This window comes from Necator americanus, chromosome III, assembly GCF_031761385.1.
Source record: "Necator americanus strain Aroian chromosome III, whole genome shotgun sequence".
NCBI classification, from domain to species: Eukaryota; Metazoa; Nematoda; class Chromadorea; order Rhabditida; family Ancylostomatidae; genus Necator; species Necator americanus.
The window spans coordinates 2,386,298-2,405,293 of record NC_087373.1 but is presented as its reverse complement, the minus strand read 5'-3'; the positions used below and the strand labels follow the sequence as shown (position 1 = coordinate 2,405,293).

The following is an 18,996-nucleotide window of genomic DNA, read 5'->3' as shown; positions in this document are numbered from 1 at the left end:
CGTCGTGCTGATGGTGCGGGCATCTGCACGCCCCGCCCCCACCGGCGCGTTATTACAATCTTGAGGACACGCTGAGCCGGTCGTGCTGATGTTTCTCGTCATGAGCAGCGTCGACGCACTGATGAACACGGTCATTGTGGTCCGTGACCGCGCACCCATTGATCACTTTTGTCATGCTACGGTTTTTCTCTAGTAACATGCCGTACGCTAACGCGCGCGTGATCAGTAGTGTTTTATGAAGAGTTGTTCACTTTCTCATATGCTTTTAGTTTTTTATTGCTGTTCCCTTTTGACTTGTACTATCAGCTCTGTAGAGGTGGCTCTTCATGTAGGAACCCACTTTTTCCTCTGTTTTTTCTAATTTTTTTCTTTTTACATATTTATTTTTCGTTAAATAAAAACTTCATAATTTCTTTTCAAACATAAAGGTTTTCACAGAGGAATTCATGCTCCCCGTTGACGACTTTCACTTTTTCTTTTCAAAGTCTAAAAATGTTTTGATCTACAGGACTTTCTTAGCCGATTACCGTAATCTCCGTGAAGCTCATTTTCGTCGCTCTCACCGGCTTATTTTCCACGCTACTCCTTGCATTGGCAGTAGTCACCCTCCAAAACCACAATCTTCTACTTCTTTCATTATCCATGACCGTTTGATCTACTCACATGTTTTAGGAAGTTTTTGTCCAGGGCGGCACTGGTTTGCCTTGGTTGCGGCGCGGGTTGCGCTGCGTTATTGCTGTGACTATCTACCGTATTCTATGAGGAGGCGGGGTTGTGCTTCCTATAGCACGCTCACGGCAGCCATGCTGACTCCGTTGCAATGACCATCGCTGCGGCGTTTCGCGAGTGAGATGTGTCTACACTCTCTCGCGTTCACAAACTTCCTCGCGGAGCGCTGTGTCTACGCATCGCACATTGAAACAATGTCTAAGCGTTCCTCTCGGCGAACTAGAAAAGGTTCGGCATGCTTTTCTTAGCGTTCAGATCAATTTGGGGGTCACTTCGTTGGTCATTTTTGATCTTTGGAACACCTTATGCATTATGAATCATACTTTGTAATCGTTGACCCTATCATTTGGACACTTCTGTTTCAGTCCTTGCTTCCTCAAATCAAGAGATGCATGCAGCAGTGAAGCCCAAATATACATGCTATTGTTTCTTGGGATGCGTGTTTTAGTGCAAAACTAAGAAGGAAAGAGATGTATAACTACCACACCCCTTACCTTTTTTCGTAGGGCAAATCCTTGATTCAATTCTTAAAAATAGTTCCTACATGTTTCATGTTGACTTTGTTAGATGTATTTTTTTTGTGTCGTTGATTTTGTTCTTGACTTCTTTATCTACCGCGTAAACCAGTGCGCTCATTTGGTTCGTTTGCCAATGCAGCAAAGACGATGTTTTCATTTTAAGCAACTCCCTTTCTGTTGTTTCGTTTCGTGCATGACACATTGGAACGTTCTTAAGAAATGTTCCGATGTTTTGTGCACGAAAAATGGGGTGTTTTTTTAAAATCCTACTGTTGCTCATAATTTCCTGTTTCAAAGTATCTATATCTTGACTGAAGGGTCTGAGGATGTTTCGCCCTATTTTTGCTGCAACATTGGTGGTATGAAATTGAAAGAGGTGCTGCTGATAAACATTATAAGTACACTTTTGCTACTCTCCTTCTTTTCTGTTACCCATATTCGTCCTTATTAGATTTACTTCCCCTTTCGTTTTATCGATTTCCTCTCTTCCATGTTACTATTTTATTTCTTATTTGTTTGCTTCCTTCGTACTGCACATTGAAAAAATCGCTTTAAGTGCATTGCTTAGAAGACAAGAAGGATACTGTGAGGCGGACGGTTAAACTGCATGCGAGCAGTAAACGTCTCCTCTTGATCCATAAAAACAACTGCTACTGCAAAGTATTTGTCTGACCGGAGTAGCTGCTGAAGCTCTCGGATCATCGAGAAGCGAGCGCACGCCAGCCAATCCACGGCTCCCTTGACGCCATGGACGAGCCAGCGTGCAAAAAGTTAAAAGTTGATTCTGGTGGGTTTTATTTTTCTGGGAGTAGTTTCTTGTCAGATTTTATATTTTGGATCAACTTTGATCATTTTCTTATTAGTTGTATTGTTTAGCACCTTGCGCAGATTTTGAATCCGGAGATGGATTAGATGGACTTAGTGAACTTGAAAAACTAGAGCCACTACCCCAGACAGGTCACATAGGTGGCGATGTGCCGGTTAGTTAATTATTCGTTTTTCTTTTCAATATTTCTTTCATTCTTATAGAGGATCGGTAACACTAGTTTTATGTCCAACTTTGTTACTCGTTCAGTTCTAGCTTTCATTTCTCGATATCGTTATGTGACGACTAGATTCCTTTCATAGAGTTCTACCAGGCGGCGCTTGTTGAGATCCCCATAACTTTTTCCTGTTTCAGTTTTAGTATTCTGTTATATTCTTTTCGTTTTCTGAATATTTGACTGAAGTTGATAACATTTGACAGAAATTAGGTCTGGTTTTCACAATTTGAGTTTAAAGGCGTTGTAGAATATTATAAAACTACTAAATGAAAATGTAGAAGTCAAAACTGAGTTGAAGCATATTATCGAATAACATCTCCCAAGAATTTGCTCTCGACACTAGTCAGAATCAGAAGCAAAAGTTTTACCAACATTCTTTTTCTTTCTTTCTTTTTTCTTTGACCCAGACATCTCACTTTAATTGGAAAATTCACAACTAATGATTTCGATCACCTTTTCTCTGCTTTTCAAATTTAGATAGATTACTTGTTCTACTACTACATAGCTGAGTTTGTGGCAGCTTTCTTAGCAGTTTATTTTAAAGTGTTCGTTTTGTGTTCCTTGCCAATGTCTAAATTCTGTAAAGGATTAGATTTTGGAAGGAACATTTGGTTGGAAACTCAGTTTAGAATCAAATAACATGGTTTGGAACCCTAAAGATCTAGAAAGAGTGCACTATTCACTCTGAGCCGTTTTCTATCGAAATTGTCTTGTATTCTTTCTAAGACGTGCTTTTTTCAAAGAAATAGAATCATCTGCGCTCGAGTAAAATTGAAAAAATTTTACCCTGTTTACTCCCAATTAGTTTTGAAGTAATTAGAGCTAAGTCGTTATGGAGTAATCACTGAGTCCACTTTCTGCGAGGTGCTATCAAAGTTTGCAAATACTCTGACAAATGTTTTGGTGCGTGAGAATAAACAACACGTTGTTTAAATCGAAAAGATTTCCCCTTTCAACTATTCGAGGCCTAATCTCATCTACACGGGCTATGCAAGTTATCCATGTTCGGAAGCATCAATTTGCTCTCTTTTCTTTATCAGCGCGTAGTTTCTTGATGTACTTATTGAAATAATGTCTTGATAAGAGAGAGTAAGTTTACGATTTCGGTCACCGATAACTTGGACGAGATATGTGTGAAAATCACTAGCGTAGAAACACTATCTCATCTTTATTGAAAACTTGTAGATCTGAAGTTTCCATTTAATTCTCGAACTTCTGGTAAGAAAAGTGATACGAATCGTTTATCTACATGAGTCTTTAAAATGAGGTTAACATCTACAAATAGTTGGAATAAGCCCTATTAATGTTTGATGTGGAAATGGTGACATTGGAACTTTGGAGGAAATTTGTCCTCAAGGAGCCTCATTTATAGAATGAAGAACTCACACAAACTAGTAACCTCGTTGCAAAATTTCATATGGTTATTTTCTTCATCTTTCTTGGTTAGGTTGCATTTTTTTTTTCTCTTCATTTGGCATTCCGCCGCTCGTGAGACACCAGTGATTTCTCCATGTTCGCTTGCTCTTAGAGGTTATATTCTTATTTCTTTTCTAGACCACGTCACAATCCACGATGCCGGCTCCAATGCCACAGGCGGGATTTGGCCAGGCTGGAGGAGGTCAACCGGGCGGGCAACCTTCTCAAGGCACTGGTCAACAGCAATCTGTTCTACAGGTATGCACCAAACTTTTTCGTCTTATTTATACATTAAGGTTGTCTTTTGACTTTGTCGAGTACTTCCTAATATGAACGTTTGAAGGAATTATTGATGACCCAAACGCAAGGCCCAGCTGCGAACAATTCGCCAAGGCCTACGTTTTCGACAGCACCTGCAGCAAACAACTTCAATACGAGGTTAGTTGGAATATTTCTGCTATAAATCGTAAAAATATGACGAGAAGTCTCAGGAGTCCAATGACCGGCGCGACAATGATGTCTCCTCCAAACGCAAACATGGCAGGTGCAGGGCGAGGGGCGGGCGGCCCCGGACCCTCTCCTGGAGGGCCACCGGGTGGACCTCCTGGAGGCCCAATGCGTGCCCCTGGTCAGGGACCGCCCGTGATGTACGATGGAATGCAGATGGCGCCCCAACAGCCACAATACGGTCAACCGATGATGACTGGTGGACCACAGGGTCAAATGCGGGGATACCCAGGCCAGTATGCTCCACAAGGAGCGCCAAATCAGGTGAGATTTCTCATGTTAACTTGCTAACTTAAATATTGAGGAAACATATCGTTTTGGATTCAGATACCCTATCCTGGACAAGGGCGAGGGCAAACCATTCCACGAGGAGGCATGATGAATGGAGCTCACATGCAACGGCCACCCCAAATGGCACCTCCAGGTCGGCCGGGTGAGATAATATTCGTTTTGATGCGGGTGATTTAGGGGCTCAATTTCGGAAGTTTCCAGGCATGCCGCAGATGATGTCGGGTATGATGCGACATCCAGGAATGATGGAGCAACCTTTTAATCCAAACGCACCCTTTCAAGGCCAGCGGCCTGACCAATTTATGGGCGGACCACCTCCTCAGGTTAGCTGAAATTAAGATCTCTCTGAAATCAAGACATAAGATGTTTGTTAAGCTTGTATTATATTAAATGTATGCGCACCAACTCTTCTTTCAAATTTTCTCTATCGTTGTCGTGCTGTAGTATCTTATGCTTTTTAGGGCTTTATGAACAGGCAGCCATACCCAGGAATGATGCCTGGACATCCGGGACCACCTCAAGGACCTCCAGTAAGAATACAAGTAATACATCGCAAATAAATTATGAAAAATGGTTGACCCTCTGTTCCAGATGATGATGATGGATCCCTCCCAATCTAACGGTCCTCATCAGATGCCTAATCGACCACCGGGTGCAGGCGGACCGACGCAACAACCTCCGGTATGCATGGGTCAATCTAATGGTGCCAAATTGACTCCAATAAAACCATATTTTGAGCTATTTGTTCTCCTAGGGAATGATGCAAATGCCGAATGGTGCACCTCCAGTAAGCCAACAATCCCATGCTCATCCGCAAATGTCCGGAGCACCGGTGTCTCAACCCCAGCAACGGACGCCAGGAACTCCTTTAACACCAGGAACTCAAGATCCAGAGAAGCGAAAGTTGATACAGCAACAGTTAGTGTTGTTGTTACATGCGCACAAGTGTCAGCAACGGGAAAGGGTAGGTGCAACTTTTAGTATTGTGTCTTATTTATTTAGTATGTTTTGTTAGGTTTGAGAACTCATTAGAGTAAGTAGAAGTACCAAAGAATATCTACTGAGGGTTTAGTGAGAACTCATTTCTTACTAGGGTCAACGTAAGAGCTTCTTAAGTTGCTCCTTTTACTCAGGCGCTCAGCACATCTTGAATTAGCGTAGAAGAGAAGCCCATTGGTTCAACGATGATGCGATATTCTAGGCGATTTGAGTTGGGCTTGGAATGTGTATATGAATTTAGGATGAAAGAACGGAAATAAGTAAGATGAGAGTAGAATACCAATGAGACAAACAAAATAATGCAAATAAATACGATTAAAAGAAATCCGGATCGGATTGGAAGATTAAAAGATACGATACAAGAATCGGATAATTAAAACTAAGGAGCATTTCCTTTAAGGAAACGTGGAAAGCGTTGAGGTCGTTCTAAAGATTAGACGCCTTTTATGGTTTCCTCACTAACATGTTAGGACGTGCTCTTCTGTACTTACATGTTTAAACGTGTTATTATTGATTATCAGCAAGCTATCGTTTCCGACACTTTTGGAAGAGTAAAAATTTTGAAACTTTTCAAATCTAAGCTATTGCGCAATTTTCTCTACTATCTTACGTTGATGTCTAGTTTGCTTCCAGAATCCTGCCGAAGCCGCAAATGGTCGAACACCGTGCAATTTGCCTCATTGCAACACGATGAAAGAAGTTTTACAACACATGACAATCTGCCATAACGGAAGACAGTGTACTTGTAAGTATTATCATTAAGTCAATAGTTAAAAAAAAGCTGCAATTAGTTTCTTTACCTCTTTTTTTTAGATGCACACTGTGCATCGTCAAGGCAAATTATTGCTCATTGGAAGAATTGTAATCGTGACGACTGTCCTGTGTGCAAACCCCTAAAAAGCATACAGAATCAGCCGTCAGCCGCTGGAAGTGAGCTATGTCAGAGTTTACCTCTCTTATATTGTTTCCCTCATTTTTTGAGCGTTAATGAAATTCCTAATCACTAACCATTTACAGCATTGCAAGATATGAGCCAATTACTAGGACCAGGATCCGTTGGAGCTCCTGGGTCAGTAGGTGGTGGCAGTATGGGCCCTGGTGGTCCACAATCAGTAGATCCTATGGCTCAATTTGGCTCCCCAGCTCCAGCGTCAAATCAAGGAGCAGGTGCGGGCAGTGGAGCTGCGAGTGCAGCACCATCGGGTCCCGGCAGTGTTCCCGGTGGACCTCACAGTGGCCCCATGTCGGCTGCTGGATTGCTCAACGACTATAATCCACCGATGAAGTAAGTTTAATAGTAAAAAGCATCTCTTTGCTCTGTATTCATATAATCTCTAATCTGTCTTTCAGTGATCCATTCCGCTCCCCTAATCCTCCTAACAAACACGCGGGTCCTGGCTCTGTTGGAACTACACAAGGTGGTCCTCATCACGGAATGATGTCTAGAGCTCCCGGCGACTTCTCAACAATCAATTTCCCACCTCCCGATGTACCTAGTCATGCAAAGGTAACGGTTTTTTCCTAACAGTTATAACTTAAGTAGAGTTACTATTCTGATGTTGATAGTTTAGTAGTTAGTTTTTATTTCATTTTATAACTTAGTAGTTAGTCAAAGTAATTTCGGTGATACGACTAAACGTTAAAATATAGAGAGTGCTCCAAATGTCACTGCAGTTTAGAACTTTAGTTTTGATAGGACTAAAATGCATGGCATTTGGAGCACCCTCTAGCATAAAGTAAGATAAATACTAAAAATAAAAATGAAAATGAAAAAGCTTAAGCCATCTAAAGAATTTCAAGTGGGGGACTAACCTATCTTTTGAAAAGTTACGTCCGATTGAAGACATTTCTTGGTATTTTGATGCTTGGAGTAACATTCTTAATTGGAAAGTAAAAAGGAATTAGAACATTTATTATTATTACAACATTTAGAAGGTGCTGTTACACTACATTTTGAGGGAAATTAAGTCAAGTTTTAAGTTCTTATTGATTGAGTTTTCGCTATATTGCGATGTGTACAAGATAAGAAAATCCAGATATTAGCCATTTAAGTAATTTCTTGTCATTGACAGAATAGGGCAGAGCATCAGTGTTCGAAGCAGTAAACTTCTAATCAATCAAAAATAATTTTCACCTTTTTTAACAGAAAACTACAGTTATGCGTAGGTTTTGTGTTATTAGCTGTAGTATAGTTATACGCGTGATCCTAAATAAATAAAATTGCTCCGAAAGAAAATTTGCACTGTTTTACATCTCGGCCTTCATTTATATAGCGTGGAGCTTGTCAGAAAAGCAGCCCATTCAATGAACATCAGTTTTTGCAGTGTTTATTAACGAGAATTTTCTCTTGATTCTCTTAGAAACCTTTAGATTATAAAATGGAAGATTGTTTTTAGAAGAGAGCTTAAATGTAAAGACATTTAGGAATGGCATCAACATGTTACCCGAGATCTCCGTAATCATCTTGTTGGGAAGCTAGTTAAAGCAATTTTCCCGTCACCCGATCCAAACGCTATTCACGATCAGCGAATTCGTGACCTTATCAACTATGCGCGTAAAGTCGAGATGGAGATGTTCGAGTCCGCCAACGATCGGGTGAGTTCTTAACCAACAGATAACTGTAGAAAATATTCCACTACGTTGTGAAATTTCGAGATTTTCAGGAAGAATACTACCATCTGCTTGCTGAGAAAATCTATAAGATCCAGAAAGACTTGCAAGATAAGAAGAACTCCAGGCTTCGAGCGGACGGAGGAGCACAAGGAGGTGCGGCATCAGCAGCCGCTTCTGCTGGTGCCCCACCCCAGTCTGCTCCAAGTGCCGCTGCTGGACAACAGCAACAAGGCGGTGCCGGTGGAGGTGTGTCGGAAGGTATTCCTAATCCATATTTCGATGAAGGACCAACTAAAGAGGCGATGCTGTTTGCAGCACTAGGAACAATCCCAGACTTCGATATGGATATGCCAAATCCACCAAATCGAACTGCTGGATCGACACCTTTACCGCCGGGGTTGCAAGCGACTCAACAACAACAACAACAAGGTCCACATTCGCAACAACCGCACCAACAACATAATGTCGCTGGATGGACAGGCGCTACAGGCAGTGGTCCCATGTCAGCCCCACCGTCAGCTGCAGATCCAAGAACCCAACAACAACGGTCTCAAGAACGAATAGGTCCTCAGTCGAATAGCAACCACGGTTCAGCTGCTGGAACACCTTTGGTAATTGTTTACTTGATTAGCTTCTGATTTTTTCTGAACAGATGCATAGTTGATGGATGCGAAAATTCATAAGGGTTGAGGAATTAGGAAATCAACTAGACACCATAAAAATTGCTTTCAAAAAATTATGACTTTCGATAGTATAGACTATAGTTTACTGTATTAAAGTTGTCTTTTCGCTGTCTTTCCACCTTGGTTTTACATCCACTGGTGAGTGGGAGCCGCTCGAAACAGTATTTCTATAGAACTCTTATTGCGATAAAAAGTAATCATGATAAAACGCAGATTTAATTCGGGATAAAGCGTGAGATTAATTCGTGCGTTTAATCAGAACTTTACCTCTATGCATCTTAGGTACTTATTTAACACAATTTTCTGCTGGACGCAAATGATCGATGTCTAGAATCTTCGGGAAGCAGGTTTTAGTAGCAATCAAATATCTGTTTTCCTGTGTTCAACATTTTTCCTGATTACACTTTTGTGAAAATTTGCACCGGAAATCGTTGGTCGATTTTTTGGAAGAAAGCAAGGTCCCTCCATACCGAATAAAGTGCGGTTGTTCCCCATTCTAGATCCAGGAAGATTTTTACTTGTTTTTCTTTCAAAAGCAAAAACGTGCACCAAGATCTAAAAGAGGCACCAAATACATTCAATATTCACACCATCCAACAGCATTTTCGCCATCTGCTGCTATTTTCCTGAGAAAGTCCGTGTACTCTTGCCAGGATTCACAATCGTAGTTCTAATGACACTTTAATAACGAATCCTTTCATGGATTTTCTTGGAGGTTAAGGAGTTCCATTCCAAAGAACCGTCATAATTTTCCTTTAATTTCATTGCCATATTTTTCGTATTGGTGGTTTACTACGATATCTGTTAGGTGAAAATGGAAGCAATGGACACCGGAGATTCTAACGGTCCTCTGTCGTCATCCACCAACGTCTCCTCAACAAACGGATTACCTCCGTCGCTAGTTAAATCTGAATCTAAGGTCAAAATGGAGGAAGGTTGTTCCGGTATAGTTTAATCCATGCCTATTTAATTTATGATCGAAGGCCAGCATCAATTACTGTTGATTTTTTTCAGTTGCTCCCGGTCCATCGTCGGGAGCGTCAGCTTCTGCTTCGAATACGTCCGTGAAATCTACCAGTAAAGCCCTCGACTCAACATCTTCGCCGAAGAAAGAGGTGGTGAAACGGGAACCTACGCCGCCACCTGGAGAGGACACAATTTTTGACGCCAATGAGTTACGGTATGTTGTTAAGGATGCCTTATGAAATGTAAGAAGACGGTTGAGGATGATAGTCGCTTATTCCAGGCATTATTTACGGCCAGTTTGGGAGAAAATGGATTGCTCAGAAGATGCCGTACCGTTCCGTATGCCGGTTGATCCAGACTTATTGCATATACCTGTGAGTTTTTGGGGCTACATCATGCTAAAGTATTACCCTCCAATGGTAGTGCAGCTACTGGTTTTATCCATAATCCTTGAAGCTGCTGTTCGAATGGGTTATTTCAAGGCCATCACCCCACGAATCTGGGGTGGTACAGGTTTCAGGTGGGTAAATCCTATACGGGGTCGTAGATCATGGGGAGGAGGGTGATTCCGTTCTCCTCTCCCCGTATCAGTGTAAACGGACGACCCCGGAACTGTTTCTTACGACGGCTTTTGTTGTATTGCGCAACCGGTGCGCCCCATTGTCATTTGTCATTTTTGAATTCGAAGACCAGACCAACCAAAAATCGGAGTTTTACCCTAACAAAAATATTTAATTCTTAATGATGAAGTACGTCACTTACAAGTACTTGATACCTTTTTTTATTGGAAGCTGACAACTTACGCACCTGCAAAAGCAACAACTGTATACGATGATTTTTCTAGTGAGGGGCCACAACTCTTTTTTTTTTGTCTTTTTTCCAATATCCCATGTCGAACTAGAAGTTGATAAAAAAATACAAGTTTTACAAGTCCGAACTGCATTTCACACAATTGTTTTAAGAAGAAAGCCAATATTTTTCGAATTAAAATAGTATATTTCAGGATTACAATGATATAATAAAGCACCCAATGGATTTATCAACGATATGCGTAAAATTAGATAGTGGACGTTATAAGAATCCATGGGAGTTCTGCGATGATATGTGGTTAATGTTTGATAACGCTTGGATGTATAATAGGAAGAACAGCAAAGTGTACAAATATTGCACAAAGGTAGTAAGAATATTTCTTTTTGGCTTTTAGTTATTTGTTGTTTCCCTTAATAGTTAAGTGTGCGTGTTTTTTTTTAGCTCAGCGAAATGTTTGTATCTGAAATGGACCAAGTAATGCAACAAATGGGCTACTGTTGTTCAAGAAAATTGTCGTTCACACCGTTGGCATTATTCTGTTACGGCGCATCGATGTGTACAATTGCGAGAGATCAGCCGTACTGGGTGTAAGTATACACTAATATATAGAACAGCGATTGTTCTCGAGTTCACGAAAATATTTATCGATTTTAGTTATGAACAAACATCTTCACAATATGGTGTAACGGTTTCGGAACGATATACGTATTGTTTGAAGTGTTTCGATGCATTACCACCAGAAGGTATATCGTTATCGGAAAATCCGAATGATCAATCGAATATGGCGCCAAAAGACAAGTTCGTCCAAATGAAGAACAACGTGATTGACTACGAGCCATTCGAAGTGTGCAAATATTGCCATCGAAAATGGCATAGGATATGTGCGTTGTACGATAAAAAGGTAAGAAATTTGCGGTAAAACCAAAAAAAAAAGTTATACATGAGTCCAAAAAAAAGTCGGATTGTAGATATAGTTGCATATGTTTCTCAAACTTTATGAAGCGTTCACATTTGTGCTCTTCTCCTTCGCTCTGATACTTTCTTGCCTGGTCTTGTGGTTTTTTTTTATCCCGCTACAAGGCTTCCTAGTTTTCAATTTGTAATCCAGAACGTGGAAGAGGAGGGAACGATAATGATAACTCACGAAGATGGTCCGTATGTATCATCCATAGTTTCATACTCAAGTAGAGGAAAAGGAGTATAATCAAATAATAGATATTACTAAATGGCATGAATTTGCTGGATTATGTAGTTGGAGGTGGAGTAGAGCTGGAAAACAAATATCTATCTTTCAGCAGATATCTAGAACTCATTCAAAGTAAAGACTTATACTTCAATATCAGTTATTCTTATGCTAATAACCATTAAGAAGAACGCGGTTTAAATTTAAATCAATTGGAGATGAACAACAGCATATATAATAGCCTAAACGTGAGAAAGAGGCGTCCGCTGTTCAGGACCTACGAAATTTCTGCTCAAGACCGGTAGGACAAGTCATCAGATTAACTTCGATTACAGTCAGTAGGGTTCAGATTTACGTTCGAAATGTTGCTGCATTCCAAAGATATTCTTCAACACCAAGTGTTTCATATGTTTTATGGTTAATTTCTGTCAGAATGGAGTCCCCCCATTATATCGATCCATTCCTGCTACCGTATACTTCTTCTGCCATGTTAAACGTGTGAAGCACGTACTCTCTACTTGTTCAAACATATATACGCGTTAAAGATTGTCAAAAACAGGTGAAGACATGTACGGTTGGCTTGGATGCCTGAATTTTTGTGGACCACGCCAGTTCACCTGTTTCTTTTATGACGGGCGGTTGCTTTTCCTCCCAATGATTGAGTGGTACAGACGTTAGGTTTGTTATCCATAGAAAGGAATGTTTTGAACTTTATTTGAACTTCTTGAGACGTATTTTAGAGGAATTGGCTTTAACTTATTAGAAATTGATTAGCTGATTGCTTTCTGAAATACTGATTGCGGTTTTCAATCTATTTCATCCGCTGAAATCCTCTTTTCTACTTTTTGAATACCATTTCTATAATCTCGTTTAGTATCGTTGCACTTTCTGTTTTTTGGATCATCTGTAGCCGGTATTATTTGCCATTAAATTCGAAATAGAGTTTTTTTATTTTCTAGAAGGTCGCTGTTATGAGCGATTTCTAAATCGGTCAATTCCAGGTCTTCCCAGAAGGCTTCATTTGTGATACTTGCCGAAAGGAGAAAAGTTATCCGAAACCGGAGAATCGATTCATGGCGAAACGATTGCCGCATAACAAGCTGTCGCAGTTCCTAGAAGATCGTGTGAACACGTTCCTGAAAAATGCGATGCCGAATAATCCTGATCAATATGAGGTTATCATACGAACCTTATGTGTTCAGGATAAAGAAGTGGAAGTAAAACCATTGATGAAAGCGAAGTGAGTTGTATTTTTATCAACTCTGAACGATTACGTGGTCGTGATTGCTAATGCAATCATCTGTATTTAAGATACGGCCAACAGGGATTCCCTGACAAATTCCCGTATCGAACTAAGGCTGTCTTTGCATTCGAGATCATTGATGGTGTAGAAGTGTGCTTCTTTGGTCTTCATGTGCAGGAATACGGTAGCAATTGTAAGGAACCAAATGCGAGGTAAGTTGTCGCATTTAGTTTTTGTTGTTGTTTCAACAAACATGTTGTTTAGAGTGATATGATTTTGAATGTTTAGAGTGATAAAGTCATTGTTTTAGGCGCGTGTATATCGCCTATTTGGACTCTGTCCACTTCTTCCAGCCTAGAGAACTAAGAACGGAAGTGTACCATGAAATTCTGCTTGGATACCTAGAGTAAGTGGCCCTTTTTTTTGTGATTGGTGTTGTGGTTGGCTGGTAAATACGTTCTCAACTGCAAATGCTCCCCATCACACATTTTTTATCGTCATATCAAGCTCCATCGATTGTTAAGAGTTAATTCATTTTTTTTTAGCTATGTCAAACGACTTGGCTACACTATGGCACACATCTGGGCGTGTCCACCTTCTGAGGGTGATGACTACATCTTCCATTGCCATCCACCTGAGCAAAAGATTCCTAAACCGAAAAGGTTGCAGGTGAGCAACTTATAAAGTTGATAGATAAGTTTGTTGATGTTATCATCTTTTTTCTAGGATTGGTACAAGAAGATGCTCGAAAAAGGTGTGGCTGAGAAAACCGTAGTCGAGTTCAAAGATATCTATAAGCAGGTACATTGAATGATGTTTTATTATATAGAGGATTAGAAACTAGACAGCAGGGGTAAATTACACGCACCTCATCGGTTGGAACAATCTCAACCGCGGAGCTGAGACTTCATTTCCAGGCTCGAGATGACAATCTTACAACTCCGATGAGCTTGCCGTATTTTGAGGGAGACTTCTGGCCGAATGTCATTGAGGATTGCATAAGGTAAGTTAGATATCAGTAGTCATCAAATACTAGTTCTAATTGATGAGAACTGAAATGTGGGTTTGTTTCAGAGAAGCTGGAAACGAAGAGGCTCAACGACGTAAGGAGGTCGCAGAAGCCGAAGAGGAGGATGACGACATTTTCCAAACCGGCGATAACGGTAAAAAGAAGAGGTTCGTCTATAGTTTGTAATATGTGGCGGTAAGGAGAGTGGATTGTTAAGGCGTCGGTGAGTAAATCCACGACTAATCATAGTAACTGCTATATTTCAGCTCTAAAAACAAAAAGAACAACCTGAAGAAGAACTCGAAAATGAATAAGAAAAAACAAGGTAGCTCTACTGGTAACGAGGTTGCTGACAAATTGTATTCACAATTTGAAAAGCACAAAGAGGTAGGAATACATAGTTAACTAGGTTCTAGTTCTATCTTCATGTTATTTTGTAATTCAGGTATTCTTCACTATTCGACTGGTTACCCAACAATCTGCACTTTCGCTTCCTGATATTGTTGATCCGGATCCGCTTATGGCATCAGATATGATGGACGGTAGAGACACGTTTTTGACGAGAGCACGTGATGAACATTGGGAATTCAGCTCGCTGAGAAGAGCCAAGTAAGTTCTCTCCACAGTTAGTGACCCTGGGTTTTAATTGTTTCTCTCTGTTTCTGTGATTGTAGTTTTGTTGCGATAAGAACTTCTTAAAGTTTAATCATATATGGAAGTGAATAGAAAGCAGTTTTTTTTAAAAGTTTTTTTTTGATCCTAACAACTTGCGCTAGATTCCTTAATTATTATTACTATCACTATTATTAATTAAATGCATTTCATTACAGTAGTTGATTGTATTGTATGATTCAGGTATTCGACTCTGGCTCTGTGTCATGCTTTACACGAATCCGATGTCAATAAGGATATGACATATACATGTAATAAATGTAACAGTTCGAACGCGAAATGGCATTGTACGACTTGTGACGTAAGTGTGAATTACATTCATATGGTAGAATTATTGTTATTACTAGTTATCCCTGTCACAATATTAAACTTCTATTTTAGGATTTCGATTTGTGTGAAACATGTCGCGATTCCGTTCCACATGAGCATCCAATGGAACAGATCAAACCGCTTATCGGCGCCGAAAGTGGTGATTCTAGTGGCAACAATCGTTTCGAAAGTATTCAGGTACTGTTTATCTATTTATTATATGGGATGGTAGGATTTATTTGATTACTTATTTGTCAATAATGGAGAGCGGCGTAAGAATAAAATGTTTTCTTTCAGCGTTGCATATTATCACTGGTGCACGCTTGTCAATGTAGAGACGCAAATTGTCGTCGTGTATCATGCCACAAGATGAAACGTGTAGTGCAACATACAAAGATGTGCAAGAAACGTGTCAACGCCAGTTGTCCAGTGTGCAAGCAACTGATCGCATTATGCTGTTATCATGCGAAACATTGTTCGAGAGATTCATGTTCGGTAGGGATTTTTTTCTTTTTGTTTTTAGGTTGAAGATTAGTTTTCGTTTGATGGATTAGCGTCAAATAGGATATGTTCAGGTACCGTTCTGCATGAACATCCGACAGAAATTGGCCGAACAGAAGCGATCGATTGCCAGACGTGCAGACATGATGATGAGACGACGTATCGATGGACTGCAGGCGGTTGCTGGAGGTTAGCAGGATATTGCAATGAAAAATGTTTGAATCCCTCTTAGGAACTATCTAGATGTGATCAAATGAAACGGGTTTGAAGTATGGGTGATTTGTTTGAGATATATTCATTTTTCATTTCAGGACCATCTGCGTCAGGTTCGGGATCAGCTCTTGTCGGTCCAACGTCTGTGCCAACACCTCCTCCTGATAATAAACCATTTGCTGGAACCCATATGAAGGTACTGTGAAATATCAAGAGACTACTTTCTATGCGGTATAGTGTGAAAAAAAATTGATGTGTGCAGGGAGGTATGCCTGGACCGAGTCCTCTGAGTCAAGTCCCGTCAATGTCCTCTATGCCAACACACCCACAATCCGGACAACATCCGCAACAACAGAGAGGTGGATTTATGTGTGAGTCCTATCTTCACTTATTTTTATGCTGCATTAGAGGTAGTATAATTATTTAATGTAAAATCGGTCTCTTTTCCAGCATCTGGAATGATGCCTCCACAGCAACAACAACAACAGCAACAACCTGGGGGAATGCAGCCGATGGGACAAGGCATGTCTGCTGGGATGGGCGGTCCGATGGGTGCATCCACTATGTATAATCCAATGCAACAACAACAACAACAACAGCAGCAGCAACAACAACAGCAACAACAACAAATGAGTATGATGGGTGGCATGCGGCCCGGTCAACATCCAGGTGGTCAGCCAATACCTCCCGGTGGAGGTCGTGGCGCAGGTGGGCAACCTCCACCACCGTATCATCATCGGTAAGTGAAGTTTATTATTTTTGTTCCAGTCCTGTATCTAAACTGATTAAATTTAATTAGTGTATGTGTGTTCAGTGCTCCGACACCCATGGTTGGATTTAACCCCAATCCTTCAATGATGCAGCCAGGAATGTCGATGCATCCAGGAATGGGACAAATGAGAGGACGTGAGTTTCATGCAACAAACAAAAATGTTCCAAGATAGGAGGCATCGAGATGTTATAGCGAGATTTTTTGAACGGATAGAAAACGATCTGCATCTGTCCTTGGAAAAATAGTGAAACAGTTCGCAGTAATTTTGCTTTCCATCCTTTTCAAAAATCCGCTGCTTTCAAACTGTCTGATTAACAGCGAGAAACGGAGAATTCTCGCGTTTCATAAGTCAATGAATGCATAAAGCTGAACATTTTAAGCATAGAATCAACATCGGCAATTTTTGCAGAACCTGGAAGTGGCCCCATGCCACCTCAACAGCAGCAACAACAACCGCCACCTCAACAACAACAGGGCAATCCTGCTGTATTAGATCCAGCCATGGCTCAAGTGATGAGTCGATTGAAAATGGCAAAAACCGATGAAGAAAAGACATCGGTATTCCAAGAACTGAAAAAGACACCACATTTGTTTGCAGCGTTTATCAAAATGAAGCCAACACCTGATGTGAGTATAGCGAGACTACAAAACATAGAATAAACAAGAAAATGTTGTTGTTTTGAGTTTCAGGGTAATTGGCCATCGAATATGGGTCCAGGAGGTCCTGGTGGTCCTCCACAACCCGGCTACTATGGCGGTCCTCCGCAACCACAGGGTGGCGCACGTGGACCTGGAGGTCAGTTCGCACCGATGGGACCGGGTGGATGGCAGCAACAACAACAATATCATCAACAACGGCAACAGCAGGGCACGTCGCCGGCAATTTCTGGGCAGCAGTTTGGTGTTGGTCAGGTACGTAATTTCTCAAGTACATGAATAGATGGAAAATGATTAATTTTTATGTTTCTGATAGAGATAGTGTTCTCCTTTCCAGAAATACCGCAAATATTGTGAGAACTAGAAACAAATTCCTGAAGATTTAAAATTATATTAAATAAAATTTAATACAAGTGCAGAGGGTCCGAACAGTAAACGCCATATATTTACTTCTTCTGCGGTTTTGTTTTGAGGTGAAAATAAAATAAATAATCACTATTTTAAAGTATCTCGTCGAGCAGAACTAGATGAGATTCTGAGAGGTACTTCGATGGCTTCAGTAAAAGGGTCCCACTGTGCAAACTTGAGGAAGAATTGTTTCATTTCTACTTTCCAGATCTAACAAATGGAACAGCGCATGGGATGTACCGACTTCACTTTAATGCTGGACCTGTTTCAGGGTCGATCGCCGTCGATGGGCATGGGCTCGTCGCCGATGTTGCCTCCACAGCAAGCCGGCCAACCGGACCAATCGGGGCAATTCCGGTGACAAGTTAATCTAGTTCCTGAGCAGAATATACCGTAGTAGTTGAAGTCGTCGTCGTCGTCGTGTTTTTTGTTTGTTATCTGCCGAGTACGTGTATCTCTATTCGCCGAGTTTTCCTCGAATTATGCGCTTTACTGACGAGGAAGACGTGCTGCGAGCCTTTCCAGTGCATGGTGATCCGAATTAGAACAAAGCAAAGTAAAAAAAAAGAAGTTACTCGTTACTGTACTGTGATATAGAGAGGCGAGTAGCGGGCGCTGGGTCGCCCGCATTTCACGCCATCTGTGTTAGATCATCTTATCTGGTTGTTGTCGTTGTTTACATCTTTTCATACACATCCCTCACATCTACGTCATATGCTGCTGTTGCTTCACATATTTCGTCGTTATCTGAATCCTCCACGTCATCTGCGTTGTCGTCATCTCTCATCTGCCCGTTCTGTTATTGTCTGTATTATATGGGTTACGTGTACAAACAAAGCTAGTGCGTGTGTGTGTGTCTGTGTGCATGCGTTCGTTGTATTACATGAGGGTCCATCGGGTCCGTAGTTTTATGTTGTATTTGTTTAATCATTTTCCTTCTCTTCTTTGCGCTGTATGTACCTCTGGCGTAATCATTGGTTGACTGATTTCATTTCCTTATCATTTCCTTAATTTGATGTAATTTTTTTTGTCACCCACCCACCCCGATTACAATTCGCTCATTTACGTCTAGGCAGCTTTCGGTTGACGTCATTGCGAGGTGTATTGTTATACGTTGTGTATTGATTTATTGGTTGGTTGTCTAGTTATGCTACTTTTTTTTGCATTTGCTCTCTCCACCCTTTCCCGAGCTGAACCTTTCTTCGAGCGCGGTCGCTGCACAACAGGTCGCAAAGCATCTAAATATTTGTGTGTTTAATCATGTTTTGCTTTGTTTGTTTCCATGTATATTCATTCTCACTGTGTAGTACTAGTATTAGTAGTAAAAAGTGTTCATTTCTCAGTTCTTCCCTTTATGGTACTTGTTCTTGGACAGTGTTCAGATCATAACTATCGATTTTACTGTTTGGCCGAGTACACGTGCGTGCATCTAGTGTCGATGTTTTGCACCTTGC

General features: G+C 40.8%; 1 protein-coding gene across 3 annotated transcripts; it reads left to right on the top strand.

Moving 5' to 3' along the window:
* Positions 1-1,994: 1,994 nt before the first annotated feature.
* Positions 1,995-17,903, top strand: RB195_008399 (uncharacterized protein; the record flags this gene model as incomplete). 3 transcript variants are annotated; one of them, XM_064194865.1, is made up of 43 exons in its annotated part: positions 1,995-2,034; positions 2,124-2,227; positions 3,845-3,964; positions 4,050-4,144; positions 4,198-4,477; positions 4,541-4,646; positions 4,706-4,827; positions 4,966-5,034; positions 5,096-5,185; positions 5,259-5,468; positions 6,137-6,248; positions 6,317-6,433; positions 6,521-6,788; positions 6,854-7,010; positions 7,928-8,098; positions 8,167-8,374; positions 8,432-8,727; positions 9,608-9,743; positions 9,814-9,979; positions 10,046-10,139; positions 10,769-10,939; positions 11,017-11,162; positions 11,230-11,476; positions 12,760-12,998; positions 13,070-13,213; positions 13,312-13,407; positions 13,547-13,670; positions 13,728-13,802; positions 13,919-14,004; positions 14,076-14,177; positions 14,277-14,397; positions 14,456-14,619; positions 14,866-14,983; positions 15,064-15,189; positions 15,289-15,486; positions 15,567-15,681; positions 15,804-15,901; positions 15,968-16,076; positions 16,156-16,444; positions 16,520-16,611; positions 16,887-17,104; positions 17,168-17,389; positions 17,814-17,903. In XM_064194865.1, the coding sequence occupies 43 exons, from the start codon at positions 1,995-1,997 to the stop codon at positions 17,901-17,903; spliced, it is 6,351 nt and encodes a 2,116-aa protein (XP_064046009.1). The 3 variants fall into 3 exon arrangements, with proteins under 3 accessions (XP_064046009.1, XP_064046010.1, XP_064046011.1); XM_064194866.1 differs by having other exon boundaries at positions 6,317-6,442; positions 8,167-8,362; XM_064194864.1 differs by having other exon boundaries at positions 6,317-6,442.
* Between the last annotated feature and the right edge of the window lie 1,093 nt (positions 17,904-18,996).